The 14824-nt window shown below is 41.3% G+C and overlaps 1 protein-coding gene across 2 annotated transcripts in view; it reads left to right on the forward strand.

Annotated features, from left to right (window-relative positions):
• Positions 1-14824, forward strand: part of Cyp39a1 (cytochrome P450 family 39 subfamily A member 1) — a 95047-nt gene that overhangs the window by 13011 nt on the left and 67212 nt on the right. The window contains exons 5-6 of one of the 2 annotated variants that reach the window (XM_075980677.1): positions 1121-1214; positions 4737-4841. In XM_075980677.1, coding sequence (XP_075836792.1) covers positions 1121-1214; positions 4737-4841 — 199 coding nt within the window. The remainder of the gene's footprint in view (positions 1-1120; positions 1215-4736; positions 4842-14824) is intronic. The other variant, XM_075980678.1, reaches the window with a different exon arrangement.

Genomic DNA, 14824 nt, shown 5'->3' on the forward strand with positions numbered 1-14824 from the left:
TGAGGCTCTTTTGAAGTACACTGTATCATTGCTGAATTGATTCTGTTTGAATCCTTGCTGAGTCAGCCCGCTCCTCTGTAAGGTGTGAGTAGGTGGTGATCAAATGCATTTGTTACCATTGGCTCAGATAAATATTTGTAGAATGCAGTGAGAAGCAACTGAATTTTAAAAGGTTCTTGGAGTTGCTCTATGTTTTATTCTATTTGGACAGTTATGGTGGCATAGATGGGTAACTTATAAACAATAAATTTTCCCCCCATAGTTTGGAGACTGAGGGTACCAGTAGGGTGGTTAATGAGGAGGGCTTCCTTTTGATGACAGTCAGCTTCTGACTGTGCCTTCAGAGTGGAAGAGGCAATCAAGTGCTTTCTGGGGTTTTATAATAACACTAATCCCGTTGATAAAGGGTTCACCCTGTCATGCAATTATTGTCTTTAATGCTCTGTTCCCTAATGCGATCACCTCCAGGTTGAGAATTTCAGCATTGATTTTGCAGCGCACCCAGCTCTTTAGCCGTGGATGCTGGTAATGGTCAGACAAGAATAAAGTGACGAAAACCAGTGGGCTTTGTTTAGCTGGACCAGCATCTGGTCTCTATGCTGTGCTTTCACCTGTCACTCTTAGGATAGGCACAGTGAAATGAACCAAGCAATTGACACACCCTTTCTCCTTCAATGACAGCCTAGTAGGAATCACAACAGCTATTTACAAAGACACTAAAATTCGTTTTTTTATCTCCTCAGCTTTACCTGTGAACTAATAATTCAGAAGTGGACCTCTGTGGAAATTCTAACTGGAAACAGAGATGAAATTTGAGGAAATTATTCTACTATAAGAAACATTCTTTAGTTCTTAAAAAGTATATAAGTTATTTACTTCATGTGCATTGGTATTTCACTTGCATGCATGTCTGTGTGAGGGAGTCGGATCCCCGGAACTGGAGTTACAGACAGGTGTGAGCTGCCACGTAGGTGCTGGGAATTGAACCTGGGTCCTCTGAAAGAGCAGCCTGTGCTCTTAGCCGCTGAGCCCCAACATCCTCTCCTTTGATGTCATAATCTGTGACCCTAACCCTTGCAAATCACTGATTTTATGTTTTTCTGTTTTGCTTTTAATGCAGAAACTGGTCAAAGTCCAAAAGATGGCTCTTGACACTGTTTGAGAAAAGCATTGACAAAATCAAAGCTCACGAGTCAGTAGCAGGCCATTCCAGGGTAGGTATCTCTTCCTTCACTAAGATATGTATAATGAACATGGGACTAAACAGTGATTATTGCAAAACATTTCTTAGCCAGGAAATGTGTGTGACTGGATATAATTTTAATACCAAGTGATAGACTAGGCCTGCTTATATACATTATTTTAATATCATGGCCTCATAGCATCAAAGCATTTTGTTCTATAGGGTTGCAAAATGGATGCTACAAACAACAAAATAAGAAGAAACTCGTGAGTTTTTTTTATTTTATTTTGTTTTCACACAGTTGACTGTGTCAAAGGACAGACGTACAATTTAAAGGTCTTTGTTGCTTTACAGCGTAGTTCTCGGATTAGGCCACTTCCCTTTCCATCTTCCCATACAACAAATAAAATGTTTTCATAACCTGAGCTGAGCAGCTTGGTTGAAAAAAAACAAAACAAAAAACAAAAACAAAAAAACCAAAACAACTATGTCAGGGATCTCAACCTGCGGGTCATGACCATCAGAAAGCACATATTTCTGATGGTCTTAGGAGCCCCCAATCATGAATTTATTTTTGTTGCTACTTCATAACTGTAATTTTGCTACTAAACAGTATCTCATACTGAGACCATTGGAAATACCTGCTTTCCAGTGGTTACCCACAGGTGGAGAACTGCTGGGTAGAGAACTATGGAAGTCAGAAAAGAAAGTTCCTGTCTAAGACTAAGGACAAGACCACAAAGCTATAACCGATAGGTTAAAATTGGGTGATTCTGGTTTCTTAAGGAGATAAGGAATAAGCGACTCAGGGTTTTTGTCATTGCTCTTGATCTGTTTGGGCAACATCAGCTCCCCACTTGTCCCCTGGCTTCTGAGAAAGTCACATAGAATGTCTTCGGTCTTAAGTAACTTAGCTGCCATCCAATGCCACCGGGCTTTTGTTTGAGCAATGCCATATTGATTTTTTTGTTGTTGTGGATTAGTTGTAGGTGACCATCCTTACTCACCAGGCCAAGGTCACCTGATATGTCCTCGAGGAATGAAACCAGACTACTTGGAGGGTCCACAGTAAAACATATATGTATATTTGTGTGTATACACACACACACACACACAGAGAACACATGTTAACTTAAAAACTGGACCTAAAGATGGGCAGTCCCAGCTACTTAGGAGGCTAGGGCAGGAGAATGGCAAGTTCAAGGCCTGCCTTGACTAGTGAGACTGTCTCAAAATAAAGAGAAGTTTGTGGATGTGCTCAGTGATGGGGTGATTCCTTAGCATGTGTGTTTCAATCTCTAGTACCAAAACCAACCAAACAAAAACCCCACTTCAAATATTTTAGCATTTGAAAATGTTACAGAAACATCTTAGTTGAGGCACTGGTGACCGGAACCACGGAGGAGCTGCTTAAACTTGCTGAAGGCTCTGATCATTCACAGGCGTAGGCTTCATCCACGGTGACCTGAGCCCCCTACAGAAGTTAACACGGTCAAGACAATCCCTCACAGACACCTGGACCAGCTAGACGTGCTGTAGAGCTGCAGAAAATGAAATCCATAATTAGAACGGCCAGTTTTGCTATTCTTCTGGACATGATAGACGATGGCACACCAGCTAATATTCAGAAGGCAGTTATGATGTACAAAGCCATTTCTTGTCTCTTGTGACAACTGTAATACCAAGAAGATGATTGGAAGGGCTAATCTGGAAGACTAGCATGCTTCATTAGCAGCAAGTGACACCAGCAACTCCATTTTCATCCTGCCTGCATGTGCATTTCTTTCACACTAGCTTGGTTGTGCTTTTTCCTCATGTGTACCGAATGTGACTAATACTAGCTGCTTCAGGGCTAATATATCGATGAGCTAAACACCCGTGAAGATGTTAAAATTACGCCGTCCCAAGGCGTAATTTTGTTTTCCTGTCACCTTACTGAGTTAAGATTAAAAGCACATCCAGTACCTGAGTGTCTGCCCCCTGGTGGCGAAGCAACCATGGGCAAAGGCCAACTGAGAAGCCCCCTGATTGCGTCACGTGGGAAAACCACCAGAGTAGGTAGATGACGCTGTGCTCTGAGTTGGTGCCATTTAAGTCAGAACATCTGGGTTTTCCCAGGAGCTTGAACTGAGCTCCTCACATATGCTGGGCAAGTCTTCTGCTTTCCAGATATATCTCTAGCTCTTCTTTTTACTTTTGAGAAAGAATTTTACTAAGTCAACAGAGCTGGCCTTAGACCCACTTTAGAGACCAAACATACTTTGAGCTTGAAATTCTTCTTTCCCAACCTTCCAAGTTGCTTGATTATAACCCTGTACCACCATGCCTCACCACTTAATTTTCTTATGAGCAGAGGTTTGCTTATGTTAAAAGGGTAATATTTGAGTTGAGTATGTTGCTCAGCTCGTAGAATGCTTGCCTGGTATGCAGGAGGACCTGATTTCAATCTCTAACATTGTGTTTAATAATAATAATAATAGTAACAGGTGGGTGTGGTGGTGCATGCCTTTAATCCTGATATTTGGAAGGTAGAGGCAGGAAGATCTCTGTGAGTTCAAGGCTAGTCTCAGGTACATAGTGAGTTCCAGGTCAACCAGGCCTACATAGTGAGACTCTGTCTCAAAAACCACACACGCTATTTATGAATGCAACCAATCAATGCTCAGCAAAAAAACAAAAACAAAAGCCAGTGTTGTTCCTGGGTGTAGCTCAGTTAGAAAGTACTGGCCTAGCATGCTTAATGCCCCAGGTACATCCCCAGTACTGAATAAACCAGGTGTGCTGGTATGGTACATTCTTGCAATCTCAGCACTAAGGAGGGAGAGGTCAGAGGTCAGGAGCTCAAGGCCATCTTGAGCTACAGAGAAAGTTGATTTTGTTTCAAGTATTTTATCAGCAACTGTACTAATATTCAACTCTCAAAATTTTATGAGGTTGGTACAATATCAAGGCCATCTTGTGGATGAGGAAATTCAATCACTGGAATAGTCAAGTGATTTATACAGGATCATTCGTTTCCCTAATAGTGAAGCCACAAGACAGAAATTTAGCTACACTCCCCTGGAGTTCCTGTTCCCCATTCCCATACTCCCACCCAGTGTAGAGGGCCTTAGCATGCCTCAGACTGCAAGCCTGTGAATAGCAGACACATTTCTCCTGGGTTAAAGACAAACGAACAGCTCCAGGGTCATGACTCAGTCGAGGCAGAGTGCCTCATGAACAAGCTGAAGAGCTGAGGTTCAGATCCCCAGAACCCACACAAAAATCTGGGTGTAGTGACACATGCCTGTAACCCCGACTCTGGGCAAACAGAGATAGATTCCTGAAACTCATTGGCTAGCCCAGCTAGCTGAACCGAGAAGGTTCAGGTTCTGTAAGAGGGTGGAGGGGGAATGGAGGAAAGACAGCCAGTGTTGACCTCTGGCCCCTTGTGCGCATGCACGTGTACACAGCCGCACTGTTAAGTTCATGCAGCACACGCAGGTGATCTCTTGTTTATGGGCGTCAGTCCTCCTCACATCGCTGTGGCCTCACAGTCATTTCCTTCACACAGACCCTCGTGCAGGCCGTTCTGGATGTTGTGGAGACAGAATCACGTCAACATAGTCCAAATTACGGACTTTTGATGCTTTGGGCTTCTCTGGCCAATGCTGCACCCGTAAGTACGCGGGAGACAACAGGGCTCACTTCCTTCCCCTTTTTTTTGTTTGTTCTTTTGCCTTATTTTTCTTTCTCTTGGTCTTCAGTTCTTCACTTAATTTCATGAATAAAAAGATTAGCAGTGGATTGTGATGTAAGATAAAAAGCAAAAGTGAATGCTTGATAGAATCCACCGAGGTGACTCCGTGGATGAAATGCTTGCCTCACAAGCTACAGATGCTGAGTTCATAAATGCTGCTGGATGTGACAGGCTGCCTAAAATCCCACAGCTGGAGAGGTGGAGACCAGGGAACTGTGGGGCAAGCCGGCCAGCCAAACTAACCTGATCAGTGAGCTCTGGGTTCAGTGAGATCCCCTGTCTCAGTGAATAATGCAAGGAATGTAACAAACATCAACCTCTGACCTCTACAGGCAGGAGCATCTGCATACATGCCTGTACACACTTCTGCAGAAACATTCATGCATATATACTAGGTGCATGCGCATGTGCATATGTGTATGTGGAAACACACAGTACTCACATATACATCAAGTACCCCACCCTCCCAAAAAATTCCTCCTTAAAATACTAAGGAGGCAAAGCCTAGATCCAGAGAGAATTCTGCCCCCTGACATGCTTGCCCTTTGGGACCCCGGTGTGTCATTTAAGGGGCTCTGACTCTGTCAGGCTGTGTGCTCTGGGTGCTGCACAGCTCAACAAAGCCTAGGTCGGGAGTATGGCAACTGATGGTTTTAGATGGAGCTGCTCATCTCAGCCACAGTGGCCGTCCCTTAAAATCTCCATGCCTCCATTTCCACTGCAGGAAGTTAGGGAAGGAAGGGAGAAGGGAGGGAGAGAATATGAATATGAATGTAAAATTTCTGACATGATCCTAGGCAGGGGTTGCTCATTTCCCTACAGTCTCTGTGAGATCCAGCCAGATGCTCTACTCATGTCAGTGAATGTGAGCTTCCCCTCCTCCTGGGTACCAGTGCATCTGTTGGTTCTCCAAGCTTCTCTGAATGGGGCTTATGACATTGAAATGCATTGCACTAAAGATAACAGGTACCTTTAAAACCCATTTATTTTTATGTACTCATTTTTAATTGATTAATTAATTTAGTTTTTTTGTTTGTTTTGAGGCAGTCTTGCTATGTAGCCTCAGGCTGTCCTTAAACTTTCAATCTCAAGTGCTGGGTTATAGACATGACACACAGTGATGGGCAACTGTTTCTCATTATAAATTCTCTTTAACTAAGTAAACAAAATATTGGGTTTCTTTAGGACATCTTTATCCATGTGTATCATTGAACTTGGCTCATGGTCACCCTCATTACCTCCTTTGTCCTCCCTAACTCCTGCTTATTTCCTTCCTTCTTCCCAAATATAGTCCCTCAACTGCATCCATGGTGTGTGTGTGTGTGTGTGTGTGTGTGTGTGTGTGTGTGTGTGTGTGTGTGTCATTTTAAAGCTACTATGAACGTGGTGAAAGCCAGGAGATTTGTGTGTATGAGTCTCTGTTTAGTCTGCTCTAATTCCCTGGTCAGCACACTGTTTCATTAACCCAAGCTGTTCCTTATATTGGTGGAAGTGGAAGGACAGCTGTCTATGTATCTCTGATGAAACAGGAAATCTTAGCTCTTCTCTGGTAAGTGTGGTCATTTTCTTTTTCTCTAACAACTAGAATCAATCAGTATTACACATTTCTCTTTCTTGTTTCTGAAGGCCTAGGTGGCTAGATGATTTCTCAGTCTCAATAACTTTGCTTTTTTAAACCTCTTGTAAAGAACAGAGATAGATATTCTGGCCTTTCTGCTCCAACAGATGCCTCCCAAGAGAATCTATTTCATCAGTGCTTGTCAAGTGAAGCGCCCCATGCCTCCCCCTTCCTCTGTATGTTCTCATAGTCTTCTCTGACTCTTCTCTAATTGATTGAACTACAGCAAAACTGAAGAGCAACTTCCCAAACATGCACACAGCAGCCACAGTCAGAGCGCTAGTTCTCAGGATCTCTCCAGAAAGGTCCCCTGAAGGAAACCACACAAAGCACCATTGAGCGGACACAGTGGTCAGTTCTTTGTGGTTGACCCTGGCACTGGTCTGAAAGGACGTGTCTGATGAGGACCGAAAGCTTCATCTTGCTAGATCATCCTTGTTGGCACCTCCAAGAGACAGGGTGAAGCAAGAGCAGAGAGGAGACCTGGGAAAGGCCTTCTCATCAGACCCGAAGCCAGTTCCCATGGCTGGGCAACAGAGAGCTAGCAATTCCGTCCACCTCTCCCAGTCTGTGTCCATGTCCTCATCTGAACTGTCTCCAAGAATGGTAGGGAGTATTTAGCTGAAATTAATGAAAAGTGCCTAACAACACTCATGCTCAATAAATAATGTGTGTGCCGTACATAAAAACACCACCCTCGTGGAAATCAATGCCTTCGTTCAATGGCCCATTAATAATGAATGTAGACTGCTATGGGTCTCAGATGCCCTACACCTCAATGGCCAGGTTGGGCATGACTCTACTGTTTTGGCTTTTAGGATCACTCATTGCTGACAAAACCCTAAGAGCTGTAAGTGCTGGGCAGGTCGCTCAGGCCCACATGAGTCAGTACTTTCTTCTCGCCTCCCTTGAAGCCCAGGGGACCCAGAATCTGTGCTTTAGATGGGGTTGTTAGCAGCTCACCAGGAGGCTCTGTTGTGGCTGAGGTGTGCTTTGATAGACCACTGCAAGATATTTGCCATACTTCATGAGATTGTTTTGGTGGAAAAATCATGTCCTAGTCCTAAGAAGTTCCTGACTGGCAAATGAACTTTCCAGAACATTTCTCAGCTCTATCAAAGCCGACTTTTGCCATTTTTTAAATCTTTTTATTTTACACATATTTTATTTAAAAGTTTTTTTTTCATTTTGCATACCAACCACAGTTCCCCCCTCCCCTCTTCCTGCTCCCCCCCGCCCCCCAGCCTTCATCTTAGCTGGGGTCTTTCTTGTGGACTCCTGGGAGTTTCCCTAGCACCAGGTTTCTCCCTAACCTATTAATGGCTCACTCAATCAAGATATTTCTTTCCTTGCTTTCCTTCTCTGTTCCTCCCCCCAACTCAACCATTCTGTTCCCCTATGTACTCCTCTCCCTTTTTACCCCCCTCCCCCAATTTACACAGGATATCTTATCTATTTCCCCTTTCCAGGGGCATCCATGCATGTCTATTTCTCTTAGGGTCCTTTTTGTTACCTAACTTCTCAGGGGTTGTGGATTGTAGCCTGGTTATCATTTTCTTTATGTCTAATATCCTCTTATGAGTGAGTACGTGCCATGTTTGTCTTTCTGGGTCTGGTTTATGTCACCCAGGATGGTTTTTTTTCTAGTTCCATTCATTTTCTTGCAAATTTTAAGGTGCATTGTTTTTTTTTTCTACTGAGCAGCGCTCCATTGTGTAAATGTACCACATTTTTTTATCCTTTCTTCAGGTGAGGAACATCTAGGTTGTCTCCAGGTTCTAGCTATTATGAACACAGTTGAGCAAATGTCTTTGTAATATGAATGTGTATCCTTTAATCATATGCCCAATAATGGAATTGGTTGGTCTTAAGGTAGGTGAATTCCCAATTTTCTGAGAAACTGCCATACAAAAGTACCAGTTTGCATTCCCACGAAAAATGGAGGAGTGTTCCCCTTTACTCCACATCCTCTCCAGCATAAGTTGTCTTCAGTGTTTTTGATCTTGGCCATTCTGACTGTGTAAGATGATATCTCTGAGTTGTTTTGATTTGCATTTTCCCCGATGACTAAGGATGTTAAGCAATTCTTTAAGTGTATTTCAGCCATTGGAGATTCTTCTGTTGAGAATTAGATCTTCACCTCATTGTTTAAATTGGATTATTTGGTATTTTGATGCATAGTTTCTTGATTTCTTTATTTAGTTTGGAGATCAGCCTTTTGTCAGATGTGGGGTTGGTAAAGATCTTTTCCCTTTCTTTAGGCTGCCATTTTGTGTTATTGACTGTGTCTTTTGCCTTACAGAAGCTTCTCAGTTTCAGGAGATCCCTTTTATTAATTGCTTTCAGTGTCTGTGCTACTGGTATTATATTTAGGAAGTGGTCTCCTACTTCCCACTTTCTTTTCAATCAAGTTCAGTGTAGCTGGGTTTATGTTGAGGTCATTGATCTTCTTAGACTTGGGTTTTGTGCATGGCAGTAGATATGTATCTATTTGCATTCTTCTACATGTACACATCCAGTTATGCCAGCACCATTTATTGAAGAAGCTTTCTTTTTTCTATTGTACAATTTTGACTTCTTTGTCAAAAATCAGGTATTCATAGGTGTGTGGATTAATGTCAGGGTATTGAATTCTATTCCACTGATACATGTGTCTATTTTTATGCCTATACCAAGCTGTTTTTTATTACTATAGTTTTATAGTATAACTTGAAGTCAGGAATGGTAATGCCTCCAAAGGTTCCTTTATTGTACAGGATTATTTTGTCTATCCTGGGTATTTGGCTTTTCCATATGAAGTTGAGTATTGTTCTTTCGAGGTCTGTGAAGAATTGTGATGGGATTTTTTTTAATTTATTTATTTATTAAAGATTTCTGTCTCTTCCCCGCCACCGCCTCCCATTTCCCTCCCCCTCCCCCAATTAAGTCTCCCCCCAGCCCGAAAAGCAATCAGGGTTCCCTGTCCTGTGGGAAGTCCAAGGAACCCCCACCTCCATCCAGGTCTAGTAAGTTGAGCATCCAAACTGCCTAGGCTCCCACAAAGCCAGTGCGTGCAGTAGGATCAGAAACCCATTGCCATTGTTCTTGAGTTCTCAGTAGTCCTCATTGTCTGCTATGTTCAGAGAGTCCGGTTTTATCCCAGGCTTTTCCAGACCCAGGCCAGCTGGCCTTGGTGAGTTCCCGATAGAACATCCCCATTGTCTCAGTGTGTGGGTGTACCCCTCGCGGTCCTGAGTTCCATGCTTGTGCTCCCTCTCCTTCTGCTCCTGATTTGGACCTTGAGATTTATGTCCTGTGCTCCAATTTGGGTCTCTGTCTCTGTCTCCTTTCATCGCTTGCTGAAGGTTAATATTCAGGAGGATGCCTCTGTCAGAATGGCTAAAATCAAAAATACCAACGATAGCCTTTGTTGGAGAGGTTGTGGAGAAAGGGGTACACTCATCCATTGCTGGTGGGAATGCAAACTTGTGCAATCACTTTGCAAGGCAGTATGGCGGTTTCTCAGGATATTCGGGATCAACTTACCCCTGGACCCAGCAATACCACTCTTGGGAATATACCCAAGAGAGGCCTTATCATACAACAAAAGTATATGCTCTACAATGTTCATAGCAGCATTGTTTGTGATAGCCAGAACCTGGAAACAACCTAGATGCCCTTCAATGGAAGAATGGATGAAGAAAGTATGGAATTTATACATATTAGAGTATTACTCAGCAATAAAAAACAAGGACTTCATGAATTTTGCATACAAATGGATGGAAATAGAAAACACTATCCTGAGTGAGGTAAGCCAGACCCAAAAAGAGGAACATGGGATGTACTCACTCATATTTGGTTTCTAGCCATAAACCAAGGACATTGAGCTTATAATTAGTGATCCTAGAGAAGCTAAATAAGGAGAACCCAAAGAAAAACATATAGGCATCCTCCTGAATATGTGATGGGATTTTGATGGGGATTACATTACATCTGTAGATTACTTTTGATAAGATTGCCGTTTTTACTATGTTGATCCTACCTATCCAAGAGCCTGGGAGATCTTTTCATTTTCTGATAACTTCTTCAATTTCTTTCTTCAGAGACTTAAAGTTCATGTCATGCTCGTCTTTCACTCGTTTCAGTAGAGTTACTTCAAGATAGTTTATGTTATTTGTGGCTATCATAAAGGGTGATGTTTCCCTGATTTCTTTTTCAGCTCATTTACCATTTGTGTATAGGAGGGCTACTGAATTTTTAGAGTTAATCTTGTATCCTTCCACCTTACTGAAGGTATTTATCAGCTGTAGGAGTTCTCTGGTAGAATTTTTTGGAATCGCTTATATAAACTATCATATCGTCTGTGAAAGTTTAACTTCTTCCTTTCCAATTTGTATCCCCTTGATCTCCTTTTTTTTTTTTTTTTTGGTCTTATTGCTCTAGCCAGAACTTCAAGTACTATATTGAATATATATGGAGAGAGTAGACAGCCTTGTATTTTTCCTGATTTTAGTGGAATCGTTTTGAGCTTCTCTCCATTTAGTTTGATGTTGGCTGTTGGCTTGCTGTATATTGCCTTAATTATGTTTAGGCATGTTTCTTGTATCCCTGATCTCCAAGACCTTTATCATGAAGGGGTATTGGATTTTGTCAAATGCTTTTTCAGCCTCTAAAGAGATGACCATGTGGTTTTCTTTCAGTTTGCTTTTTTACATTGACAGATTTTTGTATGTTGTACTGTCCCTGCATCTTTGCTGGATGATTTTTCTGATGTGTTCTTGGATTCAATTTGCCAGTGTTTTTCTTTTTGCATAAATGTTCATAAATAGGTCTGTAATTCTCTTTTTAAGTTGTGTCTTAAAAAGTTGTGTAGTTTGGGTATCAGGGTAACTGTAGCCTCATAAAAAGAGTTTGTCAATGTTCCTTCTGTTTTTATTGTGTGGAACAATTTGAGGAGTTTCGGTATTAGTTCTTCTTTGAACTCCTGGTAGAATTCTGTGATGAAACCATCTGGTCCTGGCCTTTTTTTTGTTGTTGTTGTTGTTTTTGTTAGGAGACTTTGATGACTGTTTCTATTTCTTTAGCAGCTATAGATCTACTTAATTTGTGTATTTGGTTTTGATTTAATTTTGGTAAGTCATACCTATCCAGAAAATTGTTCATTTCTTTTAGGTTTTCCAATTTTGTGGAGTACAGATTTTTGAAATATGACCTAATGATTCTCTGGATTTCCTCAGCATCTGTTGTTATGTCCCCCTTTTCATTTTTGATTTTGTTAATTTGGATATTCTCTCTCTGCCTTTTGGTTAGTTTGGATAAAGTTTTGTCTATCTTACTGATTTTTCTCAAAGAACCAACACTTTGATTCATTGAATGTTTGTATTGTTCTCTTTGTTTCTCTTTTATGGATTTCAGTCCTCAGTTTGATTATTTCCTGCTGTCTACTCCTGGATGAGTTTGCTTCTTTTTGTTCTAGAGCTTTCAGGTGTGGTGTTAAGTCGCTAGTGTGAGGTTTCTCCAAATTTTTTATGTAGGCACTTAGTACTATGAATCTTCCTCTTAGCACTGCTTTCCTAGTTTCCCATAAATTTGGGTATGTTGTGCCTTCATTTCTGTTGAATCACAGGAAATCTTTAGTTTCTTTCTTTATTTCTTTCTTGACCCAGTGGTGATTTAGTTGAGTGTTGTTTAGTTTCCATGAGATTGTAAGCTTTCTGTATTTTGTGTTGTTGTTAAATTCTAACTTTAAGCCATAGTGATCTGATAAGATACAGGGGCTTATTCTAATTTTTTTGTATCTGTTGAGATTTGCTTTATGACTGAGTGTGTGGTCAGTTTTAGAGAAGGTTCCATGAGGTGCTGAGAAGAAGGTATGTTTTTCTGTGTTTGGGTGAAATATTTTATAGATGTCTGTTAAGTCCATTTGAGCCATAAAGTCTGCTAGTTACCTTATTTCTCTGTTAATTTTCTGTTTGGCAGACCTGTTCATTGGTAAGAGTGGGGTGTTGAATTCTCTTACCATTAGTGTGTGGGGTTTGATGTGTACTTTAAGCTTTAGTAATTTTCTTTTACAGATGTGGGTGTCTTTGTATTTGGAGCATAAATGTTCAGAATTGAGACTTATCTTGATGGATTTTTCGTGTGATGAATATGAAATGTTCTTCATCTCTTTTGATTACTTTTAATGTGAAGTCTATTTTGTCAGATATTAGTTTAACTACACCAGCTTGTTTCTTAGGTCCATTTGATTTGAGAATCTTTTTCTAATCTTTTACTCTAAGGTAATGTCTGTCTTTGAAGTTGAGGTGTGTTTCTTGTATGTAGCAGAAGGATGAGTCCTGTTTTTGTATCCCTTCTTTTAGCCTGTGTATTTTTATAGGCAAGTTGAATCCACTGATATTAAGGGATATTAATGACCAGTGATTGTTAATTCCTGTTATTTTCTGGTTTTGTTGTTGTTGGTAGTAGTGTGTGTTTCCCTTCTTTGGGATTTTCTGGTGTGAGGTTATCTGTTGCATGTGATTTTGTGGGTGTAACTAACTTCGTTGTATTGTGGTTTTCCTTCTAGTACTTTCTGTGGGGTTCAATTTATGGTTAGGTATTATTTAAATCTGGTTTTGTCATGGAATATCTTGCTTTCTCTGTCTTTGGTAATTGAAAGCTTCACTGGATACAGTAGTCTGTGCTTGCATCTGTGGTCTTTTACTACTTGCAAAATATCTGTCCAGGACCTTCTGACCTTATGTGTCTCCAAAGAGAATTCGGGCATAATTCTGACAGGTTTGCCTTTATGATACCTGGCCTTTTTCTTTTGGAGATCTTAATATTCTTTATTTATTTTGTATGTTTGGTGTTTTGATTATTATGTGGTGAGGGGATTATGATGATGGGGCTGGGATGGTTGTAAGAGGTGCCGACTTTTGCCATTTTTATCTGCTGCTTCTCTGACGTTGTGGCTATGCTGAATGGGCACTATGGCCTCATTCTGCTTGGAGTTATTGTATACAATGGCACTTGTGTAGCTTTGCATAGTGACCTCTCCCCCCCTTCTCCAGCTGGGTGTATCACAATCTCTGTCTAAATGTGAAGCTCCTTGTCCAGAAATTGCTTTATATGTATTTGCGTTTGCCATGATTGATACATTATCTGGGATTTTATAGAGATTTTTTCTTTCTTGTTTGAAAAATGACCTATGATATCCATCACTTTGAACTTTAAATGAGTATATTTTTTAAGTATTTAACAAGCCAAAGTAAAAGAAGTGATGAATAGATGATGATGGATGGATGGATGGATATATCGAAAAACACCATCAATTGGCACCCAAAACATCCAGCAGAAATTAACTGGGAAAATATTTTAAGACAGCTCTAGATCCCCATAGAGAGAGTCTCAGGCAGAGCAGTGTCCCCTCTGGTGATACGTCCAAGTAAAAGAACAAGCAGCAACACAGAGAGACGGCATCACCAAATCAGGCATTAAGAACATTATCAGAAACCAGCTGGGGAAGTTAAGGCAGCAGGTGTTCCCAGTTGAGCTTGCTCTCTCTAGGTGAACTTGCCATGGCTATACTTTCAGCTTGTCCTTCCCACTGTACATCTTTTACATCTCAGATTAAACAGTGATCGCATCTGTTGAAAATGATGTTCCTTCAGGCTGTTCTCAAGGACACAGGGCTGAATTGAGCTATCTCCTTGTCAGTTGTGTTTCTTCTCTGTCACAGAGTAGGAGCTCCCATTTCTCACACAAGGGGCTTTGGAGTCTGAAGTAGAGGGACCAACCCCACTTCCAGTGCCAGCTGCCTCGTGAGCTTAAACAGTGCGTGGCAATTGGCTTACATGGTGCACTTCCCGGACTCCGTCAGCATCCGTCACATTTCCTTGTATGCTGTTGAAGGATGCAGCCAGCCTCAGAGCCTCCTTCCTCATCTTTTCTCACTTCCTCCTTCCCTCTCCTGCAAGTGACTTTTTGTAACTGCCCTGCAGTTTAGTGGGCAGTTGACTTTCCTTTTTGCACTCTGGACATGGACTTGACCCTTTGACATAATATTGGTTGTTATGCCCTTGGGCAGCACTTTTGAAATCTCTTTCCAAATGTGTCAGTGACCTTAGGGTCGCTTGCTTTTTGATTCAGTATTGCATAGGAACATTTTATTAAATCTTTAATATCTTTTCCTATTTGTATTTTTTTTTTTACTGAGACAGTGTCCCAGGCTAGCCTTGAACCCATGATCCTCTTGCTTCAGTTTCCCAGTAGAGTCCAAGGTTATAGGCACGTGCCATATTGCCTAGCCCTTTTCTTATTT

The sequence above is a fragment of the Microtus pennsylvanicus genome, chromosome 7 (assembly GCF_037038515.1).
Source record: "Microtus pennsylvanicus isolate mMicPen1 chromosome 7, mMicPen1.hap1, whole genome shotgun sequence".
Lineage (NCBI taxonomy): Eukaryota > Metazoa > Chordata > Mammalia > Rodentia > Cricetidae > Microtus > Microtus pennsylvanicus.